The 20524-nt window shown below is 37.2% G+C and overlaps 1 protein-coding gene and 2 non-coding genes across 3 annotated transcripts in view; 1 reads left to right on the top strand and 2 right to left on the bottom strand.

Moving 5' to 3' along the window:
• Positions 1 to 20245, top strand: part of Hers (Histone gene-specific Epigenetic Repressor in late S phase) — a 44718-nt gene extending 24473 nt beyond the window's left edge. Inside the window, 5 exon segments of the mRNA XM_068285383.1 lie at positions 12685 to 13575; positions 14536 to 16904; positions 17093 to 17252; positions 17309 to 17477; positions 17556 to 20245. Coding sequence (XP_068141484.1) covers positions 12685 to 13575; positions 14536 to 16904; positions 17093 to 17252; positions 17309 to 17477; positions 17556 to 17763 — 3797 coding nt within the window. The 3' untranslated portion in view covers positions 17764 to 20245.
• On the bottom strand, positions 13832 to 13903 carry TRNAE-CUC (transfer RNA glutamic acid (anticodon CUC)). The gene has a single exon. It is a non-coding gene; the product is annotated as a tRNA-Glu (tRNA).
• TRNAE-CUC (transfer RNA glutamic acid (anticodon CUC)) lies at positions 14086 to 14157 on the bottom strand. Its single transcript has one exon. It is a non-coding gene; the product is annotated as a tRNA-Glu (tRNA).
• Positions 20246 to 20524: the final 279 nt, after the last annotated feature.

The raw sequence follows: 20524 nt of genomic DNA, 5'->3' as shown, positions 1-20524 counted from the left end.
TTTTTGCCGCTGCTGCTATCCAAGTCCACGCTTTATCGCATAGTTTTGTATATGTTAATTTGATTCCCCTTAAACCCCGCCCTCCAGGGTTCCACTCGTCGCCATCGTTGTAGTCGTCGTCGTCGTCGTCGTAGTCTCCTCGTCAGTCATCAAATGTTACTTCAACTATGAATATGGCCAAGCCTCAGAGCACAAATAATGAACTCACTTGCCAAGCGAAACCGGAAGCCCTCGTAGTCGTTGTTGTTGTTGTTTTTTTGTTGGTCTTGTTGGTCGTACCGTCGCTTAGATGAAACATGTTTCTTCTTCTTTTTCTTAATACCCTCTACCACAAAAAAACCAAAAAAAAAAAAAGGAATCAGCCCACAAAAGTAACTTTGAAAGTGACTTCATTTTCGCTACGCAAAATATGAATTAAGATTGGTCTACAGGGTATCTCAAAGTCGATATTTAACAAGCTTGTCTTGTGTGGGGGAATTTCTTTTCCTAATTGTTTTTTTTTTTTTTTGTTAGAAAGTAACTGGCTTTAAAAAAGGTTTTGTGCGCTTGTTTTCAAGTGAATCGTATTCAAAAGTATTGTCATTCAAAAGTTTTTGTTTTAAATAATTTCAAATTCTTGGAATATTTGCTCCCAAGAGCACCTCGCACCCTGCTCAAAGGCCAAGTATGTACTTTATTGACAATCTAATTTGATTTATGGCCAAATTGTCGCCACACTTTTGGAGACATCAAATACTAAAAACAACACTCACGAGGGTTGTCATAAGGATTTATTATTTAGAATACTCTAACAAACTTTTCAATTGTAGTTTTCATGTTTTTTTTCAATACTCTTTAATTAGCCCTCGTTAAGTTTTTGCGCCATTTTCATTTTCATTTCCTATTCATAGTTTTTGTAGCTTTTATTTTGGACATTTTGATTTTAATGTTTAAATGTCCCGTGGGTTTCAATTCTTCGTCTCCAAATGTCTGCTACAACTCACACACACACACACACACACAGAAATAAAGAACAAACAAAAACAAAAATAACACCAAACAGCTAGAAAAATATTCTCAAAATGAAACAAACCATTTCGTATCAAATAGAAATCAAAAAGTTGCAAACAACAACACATTCTTTATGTACAAAAAAAAAAAAAAAAACAAAAATAACAATTATGCGGGGATAAACCGATAAATCGATCAATTAAAATGTGAAATCAAAATCAATACAAAGTCAACCAAAATGCATGAACATTTTACTATGTGGATTAATTTTGGATTACCATTTTTTAAATGTTTGTATATTCCCATTAATATTTTTTGTTTACTTAAGTTATTCCATCATATTTAGTTAGTTAGTTAGTTTAGTTTGAGGCTTAAAAGACATTTGAATTAAATTTCCATTATTATTTTGATCTATTCAAAATCATTCATTTAGAGAAAGCCAATTTTGCTTCTGATTCTAAAACTTGGTTGTTCAGCTAAGATTTTCACTATTGCCTTAAAGATATTATCTTACGAATGGTATTACGTATACTGATATTACGTATACGTACCTTTGGCAATTAAGTACAATATGCAAATATTGAAATCATCAAACAAAGCATAAACCTCCTTTTTATATTACATTATCTGCGAGATCCGTAAATATTTGGTCACACAGAACTTCTTAAAGAAAGTTAATCATTCTGACTAGCGGAAAGTAGCTAATATAACGTTCTTTACGTAACTTAAACCAAGAAACATATTCAAACTGATGTTAAATTCTCAAAATGTACTGATCAAAATGAGAAAGAAAAACTAAAATACGAAACAGTTTTAGAAAAATGTAGACAAACCAATTGATTGTTAGTTTTTTCTATTAACTATTAACTAGAGAATTCGGTTTGGTTGGCATAGGTTAGACTGAAACTAGAGAATTAAGTAACTAATAATTAAATACACAGTTTAAGATCTTCTTAGTTGTCTATAACCGATTCAGCTTCTCCTCATGTGTGTGTGTGTGTGTGATAGAGTATGTCTGTAAGGGTGTGTATGTGTGTTTTATGCAAATTGCTTAAATGCTAATTGAAATGTGTTAATTTGATTGGCAGATACAATTTTACTTTGAGGTTAATGCAAAATCTTTTATACCCTAACAAAATGACCTTGATAATATATCAATAAGGCTAATGGTAACAAAAGTTTTTTGGTTAAATGAATAGAAATGAGAATTTGTAGTGGAAAAGTCCACTTACCTCGTCTTAAACATCTTCCTTTAAAAAAAGTCCAAGTAATATCCTCTTGAAGAAGATGTCGATCTCTGGTACAGGGTATAACGATGTCGGAATCATTGTTGCTCTTTAAAAGACAAAATAAAAAAACTATTTTAATGTACTATCCGACTGGTTTATTGTGTGCTTTTTCGTTAAGACAGCAACAACAAATAACAATAATAGTGTTAGTAGCCGTAGTGGTAATAGTAAAAAGGAGGCTAATGAATAAATATAAGCCATAAAATCAGAGACACTAAAAAGAAAACCAAAAACAAAACACACACACACACAATCCAAATTAAGCAAACTGAAATATTGAAAAATCAAGTGAACTTAGTCAACCTCACCGACTTGGCTATACGCTGCACTTTTGATTTGATCAGTTTGACATTCGAGGAACACGTTAATTTTAGGTACATAATTTACTGCCTTAAATATTTTTATCTAAAATTCGACTAGTCTCTACTAAGGTTGCAGGGTATACAAAAAGTTGAGCGGCACACAGACACAACACACAACTACATATACATAAAGCAAACATTTATTTACATATTCAATCAAAACTGAAGAGTCATATGCAACAGAAACATAAAAAGCAAAAGCAAAAGCAAAAACAAAAACAAAACTAAAAACTGCAAAATTCAACAACAAACTAAAAAGACCAAAAACCAAAAAACCACAAAAAAAAAAAATGACCAAATAGATAACCAAAAAAAAAAAAAAAAATACAAATTTTTTCAGTGCGACATAAGAAAAAAATAATAAAAAAATAAACGTGTCAATGGCGTAAGCAAAAGTTGCTAAAGTTAAAAAACAAAAACCCAAAACTAAAACTAAAACTAGAAAAAATCAAAATATAAGAGAAGTAAAAGAGAGATTTTTGTATTATTTTTATTACTACATATATTCATTTTTTTTTTTCAAATATTATTATTTACATATTTAAGTACTTACCTATATACGCATAGACGAATTACATATGTCTATGGTGTGGGAGTGAGAAAGAGTTGCTGTGTGAGTATTTTCTTGTCTTTATTTGTCTCACTCTCTCTCTCTCTCTCGCTGTCTCTCTCTCTCTGTGTGTGTGTATATTTGTTGTTGTTGTTATTATTGTAGTTGTTGCACATCATCAACTCCTTTACCAACTCATTCGTTCTCTGCTCTTCCACTCTAACCTCATCAATTCACCATGTACATATATATATGTATATATGTCCCGATTTGATTCGATTCATTCATTCTAACACTCAGTCATTGCTTACATATTCTAGTTACGATTCGCTTCATTTGTTTCTGCACCTGTCAATCATTCATCTATCTGAATCATCAGCGCCAACAGAGTTGGCTTCATGGCAAGGAAAACTCTTTTTTGCTTTCCTCCCACCTACCCCCTTCCCCCTCTATGATGTGTAAAAGTAAACACTTTTGTTTCATATTCATTCAAGTAGTGTATTGGAAGCATTATTATTATTTGTTCATATGACTCATTTGATTCGTTTTGATTCATATTGTACATAATTTCCATCTCTTTCTCTGTCTAAATGTTTATTAAGATATCCATTGAAATTTTCCATCATTATATGATTAATATTTATGCTGGATTTCGATAATAAAATTTAATTTATGAAATTTCCTGGAAATTGTAGTTAATAATGGAATATTGGGAGGGGTTCCTGGTTGTTTGGGTTGGATCAGCATCAGATGTACATAGAAGAAGAGAAGTTGGGTTTATTTCAAGTTGTGGGAACTTCTTTAGAATTGTTTTTTTTTTTCAGAAAGGTTTTTGAAATTTGTCTCTCAACAGGTTGTACCTCTATGTGAGTGTTTACTGTAGAAAATTATTTGAATGTTTAAGCACTTTTGCATGAACGTCGTCGATGTGTTTCACGAATTTGTGGCCAGAGTGAATAATGAAGGTAGACACGCCTACTTATTCACCTACTTCAACTTCTTTTCATTCTTTGCGTTTGCTTCTTCTTCTTCTTAGCGGTATGTCAATCGCCACAGACGCCTGATTATAATGCCCTTTGGGGCCGATCCCGATGCATTTGTGGTAGTTTGGTAGTGCTGGCTGCACAGCTGACTCTTTTGGTCTTGTGGCAGGTGCCAAACAAAAACAACGAAAAACCGCAAAAAAAAAAGAAAGAACAAAAGAGAGAGGTGGAGAGAGGGAGGGAGAGAGAGAGAGACACACGTTTTGTTTCTTACCTGATGATGACCGGCAGAGCGTTGCAGCAGAAGAAGCAACAGCAATTTAATTGAATTTTCGTTTCAGTCTTCTTGAGCGGTGGCAGCAACAGCAGCCGCATTAGGGCAACGCCCCAGCCGGCCTGCTGTTTCTTCTTCTTATCTCTTGTTCACTATGTCGCTGGCAATTTCAATATTTTCAATTTGTATACCCTTGCCCAACAATAGAGTATATTGGTTTCTGAAACACATAACATATTCTTGTTCCAGGATAACAGGATACTGAAATTTCAAAACGAACTCGAAATAATTTACAATTCGCCCACAAATTTGTCAATATCAGAAAACTATATACGATTTGGCAGTTGGACTAAAACTTGCAAGGGTATACAATGTTCGGCTTAGCCATGGTTTTCTTTTACATTTGTGGCGGTTGTCTTTTTGCCCGCTTCCATTTCCACTTCCTCTCCACTGGCCGCTGCCTTTTTTTTCTTTTTTTTGCTCTCTTTTCCTTTTTATACCATACACCCATAGGGTGAAATGGTATATTAAAGTCGCCAAAATGTATGTAACAGGCAGAAGGAAGCTTCTCCGACCCTATAAAGTATATATATTCTTGATCAGGATGAACAGCCGAGTCGATCTAGCCATGTCCGTCTGTCCGTCCGTCCGTCCGTCCGTCCGTCCGTCCGTCCGTCCGTCCGTCCGTCCGTCCGTCCGTCCGTCCGTCCGTATGAACACGCAGATCTCGGAGACTATAAGAGCTAGAGCCACCAAATTTGGTATGTATACTCGTGTATTATGCACGCGTACAGAGTTAATTGGAATTTCGGCCACGCCCCCCTTACGCCCCCAGGAATCACATAAAACTATTTTTCTTAAAAAGTATAACAGCTAGAGACATCAAATTTATTTTGTATACCCGTTTAGTTAGCGCGCAAAAACTGATTGTTCAAACTTTTTGCCACGCCCCCTTACGCCCCCAGGAATCACATAAAACTGTTTTTCTTAAAAAGTATAACAGCTAGAGACATCAAATTTAGTATGCAGATTAGCTTGATAGACGCGCAGATATTGGCTATTTAAAAATTTTGGCACGCCCACTTCCGCCCCCGCAAATTAAACAAAACTGATTTTCTCAAAAACTAACAAAGCTAAAGTCACCAAATTTAGTATGTACACTGGCTTAGTATGCGCGCAGGGTACATCTATTTTCATATTTTGCCACGCCCACTTCCGCCTCCATATTTAAGAAAAAACCGATTTTCTCCTGTAGATTTTTGACTATCGCATTCAAATTCGGCAGACTAATTATTCTTATCTATTTCTACAAAACTACCGAATTTTATTGAAATCGGACTAGAAACATGCAAAATATGCGTATGAACGTATTTTACAAAGCAGTCCACAAGGCCAGAATTGGCCGTTGGCTAGTGGCGGCGCTAGAGTGCTCGTATGTTCGTAGAGTGAGCGAGATAGCACATACTATGAAACATGTAAAAACAATTTAATAGACATACATTTGGTTTTCGAAATTTGAAATATTTGTTTCGCCTGGTGTATGGTATACCCAAGTCGACGAGTCGACTTACTTGCTTCATTTTTTTTTTTTGTTTTGTTGGTTGCTTCATTTCGGCTTTGGCTTTTCAGCTGTTAATTCAAAGTAAATTATGTATTTTGCATAATTACAATATTTGACTTTTACTGTTGACTGCACGCTGCGTCGCGTCCGCTCGGGACGGGTCGAAATGATGATAATGATGATTCTTCTTTTGCCTTCTGCTGTTTTGGGCCTTCATTCTTCTTCGCACTGTTGTCTTCTTCATTGACTTCTTTTTCCCCTCCATTTATATACGTTCATTTATCTTTTTTATGAATTGTTGCCGTTTGCCTCTCTTCCCTCCACCCATTTGCCAAAAAAAGAAGTGCTTACCGCCTAATCCATCTCTTTACATCTACATCTCTCTGCGTTTCAACGAATCGACTAACGCCCTTTATTAGAACAATGTCCAAAAAACAGTAAAAAAAACGCAATTTTCTATAAGGAACTTCAAATTTACCTTGTGCCAAAAGTTTTTGTATAATTCAAGTCTAAAGGGAACCAAATTAGTTCCCCCTTTAATGAGAAATTCATGTTTTTCCAACTCTATTCGTCCTGAGTTCTCAAAAAAGTTCTAAAACCCATCGAGTCATGGCCAGTCTAATAGGCATAAGCTTGAGGACCAGAGTCAGAAAATTGTATTATTCGTTGTTTCTATATGCAGGATCTTCCCCTTTCCGTGGGTGGTTCTTTCATATATGAATTTGCTGTCCATGGTTAGCCTTTCACCACACACCACAAATTTATGAATATCGACCTTACAAAACAAAAAAAAAAAATGTTTATTGGTCGGTCACTCATTTTTTTTTTTTTTGGTTTTTGGGGAAAGGAGAAAGTTGTGTTTTATGGTAGCAGGAATGTGTTTGCCTGGATGTTTGGTTAGTTTGTTTCGCTTTCACATTGTCATCGAGAGATACAGAGACACAACCACTCACACACACACACACACACACAGCAGGTGCAAGAAGCAGGATCAATTATAGGATAGGCGTTGGGTGGGCGTGGTGTCATTAATTCTTGTATGCATTTAATTCACTTAGGCTGTTAAGGCAACCAGAGCCAACAATGATAATAAAAATGATGTTGCTGTAGCCCCTCATCATCATGCACAGGTACTTAATTGCAGCGGGGTTCGCTAATTGCTCCTCATCTACCGATTCTCCGACGGATAATAAAGGGTTTGGGAGGGGGGGCATGGGGCGTACCTTGTACCTTGTTGTAAGCTGGTATTTTATAGGGGAAGGTTGCATGAAAGTGTTGTTACACATATTTGCCCCCTCTTACATGTGTTTTCAACCGCCTAAAGTGTTTGCCTTAACATTTTTCTCACGTGATTTATAATCGAGCCATTAGCAATAGATAAAGTGGTCTAGTTGTATTCGTTTATGTAAAGTTTAATATAAATTCGATTATCTAAGTCTGATCTTAAATTCTTAATGACAGTATTAAAAGGTACACGCGTATCTATTACTCTTAAGGGTTTTCATTCGGTTAACTTCAACTTGGCCTCAATAATGGTAGAACAGTTTCTTACTAGTTGTAATTGACAAGGCTAACGGGGACCAAAATCCCAAATTTCAAATGAAAGTTTGTAAATGGGAGTAGTTGTTCCTTTTCAGTGACAATTGTGATTTGTTTTTATTGCACATTTATAATTATTAAGGCACGAAAGAAACCGTAAACAGATCTAGGGGTATGTCCAATCAAAAAACTATGATTTTCGGCTTAAGAAAGTCAAACACTTTCAAGGAGAGCATTTCGATGGATCCGTCCATGAAATGCACCATAGAATTCCTGAAGGAAACAATTTTGTTTTATACAAGAATTTGTATATCTCATCCAAAGGAATCTCGCAAGAAATGTCGCCCATAATGATTTGTCAGAATTGTTGGCCAAATTTTAGATTGATCTGGCTTAGTTTTAGCTAGTTTGGGTGATAGTTGCACAATAAGCAATCAAGATTTATCGGTTCCATCATTCTGTATGATAAATTCGTCCGATATTGATGAAATTTGGCATTAAAAGTTGTATGTAATTTAATTAACGATTTTTATAAGATTAATATTAAATTAATATTAAAAAAATATCAAATGTTTTGATCTACAACTGATTTCTTGCTCGATTTTTCAACAAATTTCAACAAGTACAACTATTAAACCAATTAAACGAAGTTATTAATAAAAATCATCATTTTTGACCATTCTTTTCTATAAAAATTATATGATATATAGTAGAAACCGGTTATAACGGTGCTCAAGAGACTGACGATTTTCGTCGTTATATACGGAAGACGTACTAACCGGAGGCCCTGCGATGTTATAACCGGATTTAACTGTAACTTGTTGTACGATCCATACTATTTATATAGTTTAGGGCTAAAAAACCCAACAGAACTGTTTTTGGATGGGCAATACGAACCAAAAGATTCTCACAAGCTAAACTGAAAATATCTTTTAAAATTTTGTAATTTCTTTGATGATTGAAATTTCATTTCAAGCAGAGGATGTAGCGGGATGAAGATTAATTTTGTAAAATGTTGGCATTTAAATCATTTTTAGCCAAATGCGATGAAATTGTGTGAGTGTGTGTGTGTGTGTGGTCAATATTCATCGTCTGTTTATGTATCTCTTATTTATTTACCTCAGCCTTCTCCTTAACCCACTACCTTAACACTCAATTTGATTAAATTTGTTGGCTCGAACTTTCGGGAATCGAGGTAAATAAGATTAAGGCGAATAGCGTCGCGTCTCCTGCTCAATACTGGTCTCTCTCTCTCTGGCCCTATGGGTTGTACTCTGTGTGTGTGTAGATAAAAGGGGTAAAAGGTTATTTGCTTGTTGTTCTTTGTGAACATTTACATATATGTACATATATATATTGAATGAGAAATATTGCGTGGGCTTTAAACGGTTGTGACCCTTTGCACCGAACCGCCCTACAGGTTGCGGTTGCTCTATATACACTCTATATACATACATTGTATGGGTGTGTATGCACATTACGCATTTAGCGAGTTGTAGGTCAAGTGCAAACGTTGACAAATTGTTGTTGTTGTTGTTCTGATGTATTTTTACAATATTCTTGCATTTGACAGGCGATGGTGACATTAAATAATAACACCTGACAGCCAACACGAAACTTAGTTCTCTCTCCCACACTCACGAGGTCTCTGTCTCTCTCTCTCTCTCTCTCTTAGCCACGGCTAACAGTTGCTCTAGCAACATCTTCATTATCATCATCTTGGTTTCCCTGTGACGTCAGAGAGTGTAATTCACGCCATTCAGTTAACATTTCTTGTTGCTTTCCGTTACGTGCTACGTGCTGTTGGGCATGCCGCTGTCTCTGTCTCTGTCTCTGCCTCGGTCTCTGTCGCGTTTGCAGTAGGCGTTCGTTTTTACGCGTCGCATTGTTGTTTATATTGTGGATGCTCCAAGAGGGGCAAAGCGGTGGGTGATTTGTAGGAGGTGGGTGGTGGTGTCTTCGTGCCGGCAAGAGAACAATGTTGCTCTGGCTTTTGACTTCTCGATGCTTCCGCGCTTACAATAAGAGAGCAAGCAAACAAGAGAGAGAGAGAGAGTCAAAATGTGTGTGTGTGTGAGTGGGTGAGAGTTGGCGGTAAGAGGGGCTAACTTACCTCTCTTTCTCTCACCATCTCTTTGCCTGTCACAATTGCAACTTGTTGTTTTCAATTCAAATTTGTTTATATTAAAACGATTTGTCTTTCCTTTTTGTTATCCTTTTGCAGGATAATTACCTTACCTTCTTATTTCTAATTTTTATACCCTTGCAGAGGGTATTATAAAATTGGTCAGATGTTTGTAACGCACAGAAGGAGACGTTTCCGACCCCATAAAGTATATATATTCTTGATCAGCATGAGAAGCTAAGTCGATATAGCCATGTCCGTCTGTCCGTCTGTCCGTCGGTGCGTACGCGTTTTACTCAGCCATCTTAAGAGCTATCGGGATGAAATTTTTTTTGGGAGCTTTTTTTTACCCGTGTGAGATAAAGTATGAAAATCTTTGGGATCGGACTACTATATCATATAGCTCTGGAACAAAAATTTTTGCAAAAATTGGAGTATCCCCATGAAATTTACCAATATAATAGAATTTGATATAAAATCTCAGATCCCAAAATTTGACCCTGATCGGATAAATAGAACACAAGTTACAGTCTATATAAATCGGTTCAATCGCTGCCGGCAGCTCTGCTTGCTGCCTACTACGTCATCATCAAATCAACAGAGCACATGCATACACACACAGACGCAACGCTACATAAACTGTATGTGTATGCGTGCGTTGCTTTGCTTAGGGAATGAGGGAAGAAGAAGAACAAATTGTACATAGTATGAAGAGTAAAATTGTTTTGTTTGTATATTAATGAATTGAGTTGCAGAAAACAAATTTTGAACATGTGAAATTATTATTGTCAAGGACTGCAAGGGTATATAAACTTCGGCATAGCCGAATTTAACTTCTTTGATATTTCTCATTTGACTTGGTAAAAAATGTGAAATTTTCTTAAATTAAGCTTAATCGATTGGGATTTAGACCCCTTTTAAAATTTCCTTCTTCTTGCTTTCACCCCTTAATGGTATCCTTTGAACCTTTTAACTGCTGCGTCACGATGCTGATCTCAGTTTGGGAGGTTTTCGTCAGACTGTGCAGCGAACTGTATTGACCACATCGACGTATTTGGGCTGCTCGATGCTAGCTTTAAATAGCGTTTATTGAACATTCTACTCTATCCGTATCAGTTAGAAATATGTGTAGGCATATTGGGCGTCTTGGGTTTGGCTTTTTTGATACAATTAGCACTCGATCGTTTACTTCATGACTTTCATCAGGATAATTGGCTGAATTTGGAGCTTATCTTTGTGTAGATCGAGTGCAAAGCGTAGGTTGATGTTGATGTTCTATACGCTGCTCATACGTACCGTTTGCCGAGTCTGCTCTACCATCTAATACGTACCCATCTTTGTGTATTGATGGGCTTCTGGGTCTTAAGGATACTAATCCTTATAGTAACTATTGGTGTTGGTGCAGCAGGCGGTTTTCTTTTTTTTTTTTTTAACTTTACTTGTTATAAGTTCCAATAGATGAGCCAAATTCTTTTGTTGAGCTACTTTCAAAACATTAACATTTCAAAAGGATAAATATAATTTAACTGCCAACGCGTAAACCTGAAAAAAAACCAAAAACAATCTGCGTAAAACACAAAATTTAAAAACGCGTACGTTTTGCCCATTTAAAAAATAAAAAACGTCGGAAATGTTCGCTCAATGTGCCGTGTAAAACCACTTAAAAAACAATTAACCAAAAAGTGTTTGGACTCTGTGTATAAAGTAATAACTAAAAATTGATTTGTTTTCCTTTTTTCGCAGCAGAAATCAAAATGAAATAATTAACTTTTGGAATAAAATATTTGCAAACGAAAATCTATAAAATGAATGCAACAAATACGAAATGAAATGAATAATAATAATAATGATAATGATGTGAATTCAAAGACATATTATAACAATTAACAAAGAACAATAAAGAATAATTATAATCTATAAGCAAACAAAATATATCGAAGAACTGTAAAAATAGTTGCCTTAACAATGAAACTTCCTTGTTGACATACATGCATACATATACATATACATATATATACAAATACAATATATACAAAACAAACGAAAACAAATAAATATATATACATATACATATATACAAGAATATATATACAAACATTTATACAAAAACATAATTACAACATACATATATTTTTAATACCAACACTAAAAACCAAACAAAATACCAAAAAAAAAAAAGAAAGAAAACAAAAAATTAATAATAAAAACGGAGCAAACAATTTCATAAATTTTATAAAAAATGCGCCTAAAAGAGACCACGAAAAAATTGAACGCTTCCTCGTCATTGTCGTCGTCGTCGTCACCGTCGGCTAATAGCATCTCCACCTCATCCTCTTCGTCTTCATTGTCGTCGCTACCTTTATCCGGTGATCTGTTAAAGACTTTACGCATCTCGCCGCCGCAACACCAGCGCTGTTCCAGTGTGGGCAGCACCAGTAGCAGCGGCACCTGCGAAACGGAACGCTCATCGGCAGCGGCTCTTTCGCCGCCAGTGGCAGTTGCAGCAGCCATGCCAGGCATGGTCATGCCATTGCCGCCCATGACTATGCCACCAATGAGCATGCCACCAATGGCAATGGCACCCATGCCTGCTAGGGATGAGGCTGCTGCGGCTGCCTTTGCTGCCGATATAGCCGAATCGTTCACATTTCTGGAGCAACATGCGGCACATCATTTTCGCGACATTTTGTATGCGGCTCATATGTTGGGAAGAGGTAAACAGGGGGTGGAGGCATGGTTGGGGCATAGGGCAAGGGAGAAAGAGGGGGCCATAAGCGATAGCTATATTTGGGCGGAAGGGAGTTGCAGGGTGACGGGGGCGGGTATGTTGCAATAGTTGTATGACCAGCTAGCAGCTGGCTAAGAGCAGCACAACTGGTTTGGCCAGCAGACGAGGCCAACTTTCACTTTATGCCTTGTTGCCGCATTTCACTTGGTACCAACAGCAATCACTGATCCTCGTTTATTAATTTTCGGTTTTTTGTTTTTCTCTTGCTTTTCCCTATTTGCAGGCTACTATCAGCCGGCTGGTCCGCTGATCTCACCCCATGTCATAGCAGGGCCACCTCAAGCTCAACCCCAGATCCCGGCTCAGCCGCAGCCCGTGAAAAAGCAACAAGACGAGGATTCGTCCTCATTGCAGCCATCGACGCCAACGTCGCAGCAGCATCCAACGAGAACGACACCCTCATCAGAATCGGAACAATCGACTCCAGTTGCTGTGCCAGCCCAACAGCCCCAGCCATATCCGGGTAGCGCTTTGGCGGCCGCGGCAGCTGCCGCTGTCGCTCATCCGGGCGTGCCCTATCCTCGCTCCATGCACGCGGCCCAAATGCACTATACGACTGCCTATCCACCCAACTATTATTCACCGTATCCCGGTGAGGTCATGTGCTACTCGCCGCCCGCCTATCAGCCCTACTTCTCCAGCAAGGTATATCAAAGTGCGCCGCCACCAACACATCCAACTGCCCACCCGCCACCACCACCACCGGGAGCCTATCGACGCTATCCGTACTATCAGCACGCTGGACCGCCGCATCCACCGCCACCTGAATTATACGAGCAGCAGCCACAAGTGCCGCCGCCACAGGCAACGGGGGCGGCTCAACCAGCGATACCAGTTCCCGTCCCAGTGTCGGTCCCTCTTCAGCAGCAGCAACAGCATCAACATCAGCATCCCACCTCGGTGGTCACCAGTGCAGCAGCTGCGGGGGCGATAACCACGCCGATAACTGCAGCAATACCAGCAGGCACTCAATTGGTACCAGCGCATCAACAACACCAGCAACAACATCTAGAACATTATCCAGGCCCGCCCAGCTACTACGCCGGCTATAGTCCAGGAGGCGCTAGTGCTGCCGGCCAATGTTATACACGGACCCTGCAGGGACCGTATATGGGTAAGGAAAAGTATGGTTCTTAGATCAATTTACATAACATTTTGGAACTCAAAAAAAAAAAAAAAAAACAAAACAATTAAAAATTAGCAAAATTATTATTTCATTTCATACCAAAACTACACCCAGAATGAACATTAATCAATAAAAACTTAGATAGATATGAGAAATAATAATTTAGATGATTAGATAACTTGCATTCTAGGCAAAAAATAGAAAATAAATAGTCGTAGATAATAAAAAAAAAAGACTATCATCTTTCCCATACCGGGAATTGAACCCGGGCCTCCCGGGTGAGAGCCGGGTATCCTAACCACTAGACAATATGGGATAGCTGCGATGGGAAGTTTATGAGCTGTATTTATAGCAAAACAGAAAAAGTAAGGCAATGACCAACAATATTTATATTTGTCCCTTACTAATTATCTTTAGCAACAGACAAAAAGGTTCTAATGTCTTTAAAAAAATATACAATTAATTCATAAATAAAATATAAAAAGAAAACTTTCATTCTTCCCATACCGGGAATTGAACCCGGGCCTCCCGGGTGAGAGCCGGGTATCCTAACCACTAGACAATATGGGATAGCTACGATCAGAAGTCTATTATCGCATCTATCGACACAATAATCGAGCTATAAATAACCTCACTTTTTAGTATTATATGCTGTACTCATGGAGTAAGAAGGGTATCAACATCAACAGCCGTGTCGATTAAGACATAGATATTTGACTAAGATTAAAAATATGGGGAATATTAGATTAGAATTCTCCAACAAATCTTAAGACCATCTTTAAAGTAGATTTGAAACAAGCAAAGTGAATAATTTGACTAAAGTTTAGCTAATTTTTGGAAATATTAGATGTCGACTGTACGTTTCATTCATGTTTTAGTAATAAATATAATATTCATAGAAATACTAAATCATATTGTTTACTGATTTTTTGTATTTATTTTTCACAGAATATCCGCCCCAGTGTCCATGCCCCATGCAGCAATCGTGTCCAAAAAACGTCCATACTGGGCCTCATATTGGTAGCAACAGCAGCAGCAGCAACAACAACAACAGTTCTATGCACAAGACGAGCAATAACAACAGCAGCAGCAATATGTTGATGAGTACTACTAGCAATAGCAACAACAACAGCAGCAGCAGCAGCAGCAGCAATAATAGCAACGGCATCAGCAACAGCAACAGCAATAACATGCAACATCAGAGCAATGCCAGCAATAGCAGCAGCAACAGCGATAGCACTACAGTAACAACAACAACGCTGACTACCAGTAGAGGCCCAGTTAAAAATGGCAACAACGATAACAACAACACCAGCAGCAACAAGACTAATGAGATGACAACAACACCAACAACAACTACAACAACAACAACAGCAACACCAGCAGCAACAACCAAAACGACAGCAACATCAACAACAGCAGCAACGACAAACAATATGGGAACCCAATGCCAGATGCTGGTCAAGACAGAATTAAAATCAGATGACACAAGTCAGGTGGTGACCAAAATGCAATATGAGGCACATGTGATGCCACCTCCAACGCCGCCAGAGAGCTATTATGGTGCCAGTGATGATAAATTGCTGGAGGAAGGGGATGTGGATACAGAGCATCACCAGCACCAGCAACAACAGCGAATTGATATCTATGACCTAACAGCGAGTACACCACCGCCAGTAGCAGCAGCAGCAGCGACAGTAGCAGCATCAATAATTGTTCCAAGAAAGGCGAGAATTGGCAAGAGCATGGCCAGAGAAATGGTTTATGCAGCACAGCAACAGCAACAACAACAACAAACACAGCAACATCAACAACAACAATTGGAACTGCAGTTGGATGATGAGAAGCTTGAGAAGCAACAGCTGCAGTTGGAAGATGAAGAGAAGCTTGAGAAGCACGGGAAGCTAGAGAAGCCAGAGTTGCCTTTTGTACTTAAAGCGGAAATCAAAGCAGAAACCAAAATCAAAATTGAAATCGAGCATATGTCAGAGCAGGAGCCAAAGGTCAAACTACAAGAACATATCAGCAATTTGCTTGATTTGAAGCCTAACATTAAGACAGAACCAAACGAATCTGAACCCCAACTTGAGGTAGTTACTACATCAGCCGAGGTGCAGACGGACACAACAGCAGTGGCTAAACAGCGCTTCAATCTATTAGCTTCATCTTTAACTCTGGGCAAGAAATCCAAGGCACATCATAGCTATAAAAGTCTTATCAAACAGGCCGAACCGAAGAAATATTTGTGTCCGGGTCGTAAATTTGTGCGGCGACATGGACGGGCTCCAGTCAAATATGCCAAAAGGCGACAATTGCTATTAACGCAGCGACAGCAGCAACGTTTGCGAGCCCAACGGCGGGAAGAGCAACAGCGCCTAAAAGATGCGACAGCGGCAGCAACATCAATGACAGCAGCAGCAGCAGTTGAATTGCAGTTAACCGGCATTACAAATACCGTTAGCGCATCGCCCAAACGAGCACGTCCACGAAAACAGGAAATTGCTGCATTGCATTTGCTCGATAGTTTAGATACAACTGTTTCTCGTGGTTATTTTAGTGATCCTGAACCAAATACTAGTAGTCGGCAACAAAACTCTACAGTGGCTGGAATTTATGGCGGCGCCACATCGACCACGCCCACACAATTGTTAACATCACAGCCAATTGCTGAAAAGCGCTCCAAGTCAGAGACTAAGAAACCCTTGTCGAAAATATCGTTGGGTCAGGAGCCACCTATTAAGAGAAGTCGAAAACAGCAGACAGCTAAGACCAAAGTCAAGGGCAAGAAAGCAGCAATTACGGCTGCAACAACAGCAACATCTGCAACGGCAACAGCAGCAGCAGCAACCACGGCAGTTGCATTGACAAACGCTGCCACTGAAACAAATAATAATGAGTATCAAACGGCTGATTTGCAAGCTCAAAAGAATGCCAATGTCAATGGCATGGCCACAGATGCGTCACAAATCGGTACAGTAATGCCTCAACAACATTCCGATGATCCCCACAAGTTCCTGGCGCCCAATCAACCTGTCGCAACCATAACGTCAATGTCCATACCTGCGCCCATGCCAACGCCTACGACGCCAACTCACTCGTCAACATCTCGTCATCAGAGTCAAGCCGCAACGCATATGAAACGGGCTCGATCACGTTGCAAATTTGGCAATCGCAAGCGTCAGAAACAGCGACCCGGTGGCGTTAGCTATGAAATAGACGACACTCAACCACCGGCAACGAGAGCCAATGTAGTGCCCAAATGGAATAATGGCTGGATGTGGGCGGGCAAGGCGTTTCAAGGACCAGTGTTTCTTAATGTGAGTCTCAGCTTTTTTTGTCTACAAATTCATATGTTTGAAAAAACCTTGATTTAGTCGGATGAAGACTATTCAGATATCGATTTATAGTTGCTAGTTTTAATCTTACCTACAAGTTTTGGAAATGAAAAGATCTAATCAATGAACACCAAAATATAATATCGAAATATCCTTGCGTTCCATTTTAGAGCGACGATCCATTGGTTTTACGCACTTGCTATCCGGCTATGAGGCATGTGGAGGGTGATATTATACGCACAAGGGATTGTGTCCTGCTCAAGGCCAATGAGGATAATGAGCTGCCATATGTGGCTAAGGTGGCACATCTATGGCAAAATCCAGAAGACGGTAAAAAAAACAAAAACTAAAAACCAATTCGAATACTAATTAATTTTATGTTGTAGGGGAAATGATGATGTCATTATTATGGTACTATCGGCCCGAGCATACAGATCAGGGTCGCCAGCGGAATGATTGTCCTGATGAGGTTTACGCCTCACGACACAGGGATCACAATTCGGTGGCTTGCATTGAGGATAAATGTTATGTCCTGACATTTAGCGAGTACTGCAGGTGGAGTAAAATGAAATAAAACACGATTAATACAATTCGAAAAACTAATTAACTAAATGTATTCTTCTATACAATTAGATATCGTCGACGTCTGCGTGCTGCCGAAGAAGATGTGGAGGATGTAAGCATTGTGCCGAGACGCACAAATGTTGCTAATTGTTATCCTGTACGGACTGTGCCAGAGCATACCAATGCCGAATTGGTAATGTTTTGTCGCCGTGCCTATGAGTTTCGCACACGACGTCTGCTCAAGTTGCCCCAAAAGAATGGACTTGTGTGCAGTTAGCAGCGCAAAAACATTCAAAAAACTCTAACAACAACAACAACATCATCATCATCATTGGAGATCCCATTAAACACAATTGTTTAGGATATTTAAGCTACAGTAGCTTGTAAGAGAAGCAAAGTACAGAAAATGCCTGCCTGAGATCAGGTTACTATATATTACATACAAATATTATTTATCGATAACAAAGCAAAAAACAAACTGTTGAGTATAGAAAAAAACACAAAAAAAAAAAAACATTAGCATAAATTGAAGATAAAAGAAGCAAAAATTAACAAAAGAATACTAGAGGCAAGGCAAGCAATAAAGAGGAACAACAATAACAACAACAATTAGACAACATAATTTTATGCCCTGACGGTAAATGAAAATATACATACATATATTTTAGATAATCAAATCAACAAAAATGATATCTTCAGCCAAATACAGAATGTTCAATTCGATTACTTTCCAATTCAATAAATTCAATTCCACTTACAATTAGTTTAATTAATTACTGCCAGGGCTACAATTATGAAGAACAATTTGAAATAAACAAAAAAGAAAACACAACCAAACGAACTGATCGGGCAATACGAAAGGCTAATGGATTGTGTGAAAAGTGGAGAAAAGTGAAGAAAAGTGAGGTGAAAAAGGCAAAATAGGAAAATATTATGTGGATATTTTCTGCATAATATGTTTTCTAGCATAATGTATTAAATCTATTTATTTATTTTATTCCCAAACAACCAAAATCAATACCCTAAAATCCCAATTCCAAAACCACACACACACACACACACGCACACAAACCAACAAATACATAAAATGTTATTAAGTTAAATGTATTTATTATTATTATGGATTTAGTCAACAATTTCATTTTGTTTTGTATAATTTTTAAAACTTTCTTTGTACTCAAAAAAAAAAAAAAAAATGAAAAAAATTAGCTTGTTACATTTTTTTTTATTTTTATATATTGATGATCAGGCAAAATACTTTTGCGCACACACACACACACACACCTTACTTTGAAATTACATACATATAGAAAAGGAAAAAGAAGAGAAAAAAAGAAAACCGAATCTTAAAAAACAAATGAATTATCCTATGAAGAAAAAAAAAAAAACTTAACACAATTCTACGTGCTGTTAGTTTTTTTGTTGTTAGTTTTCGTAAGCAAACAATAAAACAAAAATCAAAGAAAGAGAAAATATTTAGAAAAAGTGAAGAAAAATGCAATTACATATAAACACGTTTTTTTTTTTTTTAGTTTCTTTTTATTTGCTTTCTTTTTGTTTATGTTGATTAAAATACTTTGGGAAATATGATTTCTGCAAAAAAAAAAAAAACAAAAATTAATATGTATCGGTTGAGATATATGTATATACATACATATATATATATATTTTTAGATAAAAATATTATGTTCAGCCTTAGGTAAAGTTTCTTAATTTTTATAATTTTGTTTAATGAAAAAAACCTTAATAGACAACAACAGAAACAATCACAAGTCACATTATTATAGTACTATACACATAATATATATGCTTGTATATAAACAAACACACACACACACACACATACAACACACAAAAGTACATAAATATTTTTTAAATATTTAATTTAATTTTAGTTTTTAAGCAATTGAAAATGATTTGTTTTATACCAAATACAAAAAGTACATAATTTATGCACTTAATTTTAAAAATTCCCCCAAATACACACAAACACACATAGACACACATTCAGAGATGGCGAAAACTGTTTGTTTATGTGTGTATAATCTATTATTATTATATATGTATACATAGGTCTATATAATACGTATTATTATTTTTTTAACCCACTCTGCGTATTTTCGTTTATTTTTCTTATTTTTTTTTTAGTTTTTTTTTTTTTTTTTGCTATGCATAATAAAATCAATTATAATCGATTTGTTTTTTGCTGACAGAAAACTCCTTTTCTTGGGTGTAAAAACTAAAAACATTTGCGTTATCCAGGACATTCATCAAATTGGCGAAATGGCTTGATCTAAATAGAGTGGGGAGTTTATAGTATTGTCTACGATTAATGTTGGAATGAAGAGTTCGAATACTTTATCTCCAAGGGGTTCTTTCTTTTCTCAAATCTTATCAGTTTGGTCCTTCCCCATTTTGTCTTCAACTTGATTTGTTGTGCCAATGTAGCGAGACATAATATACACACAAACATACATACATACATATATACACATATATATATATATACATACACGGGCATGTACATGTAGATATGTAGAGGGCTATAATACAAATACATCAGCACAAGTTTAGGAGAGAATGACGCTTTTCGGCTGGCTTTAGGATTGTAGGGGCAAAACCAAAATTCACGTATACATAAACTAAATCTACATAGAGGGAGCATAGCAAACATATGATACGAGTATATACACACACAGACACAGACACGAGCAACATTTACATATATAGGATATATATATATATTAACAGTAACAAAATGAAGGAATCAAACAAATGACAAAACACGGATCCATGTAATACGTATGTATACCTAGTTAAGAAAGTAACATTGAAACACAGGAGAACAAACAAACAATTCAATTACAAGTAAAAATAGTGAAACAAAATGAAAATTTAGCATAAATTACAAAATTATATTTGTATGCCATATTTAAGAAGTGAGAAATGTGAGTATCAAGATATATATATATAAATCTAAAACTATTCGCATTCAAAAATGGAGTCGGCCTCCATTTGTTCCTGCTGGGAATGATGCT

This window comes from Drosophila tropicalis, unplaced genomic scaffold (assembly GCF_018151085.1).
Source record: "Drosophila tropicalis isolate 14030-0801.00 unplaced genomic scaffold, ASM1815108v1 contig_4, whole genome shotgun sequence".
In the NCBI taxonomy this organism is placed as follows: Eukaryota; Metazoa; Arthropoda; class Insecta; order Diptera; family Drosophilidae; genus Drosophila; species Drosophila tropicalis.
Note: the sequence above shows the minus strand (reverse complement) of the source record. Positions and strands in the feature narration are given on the sequence as shown.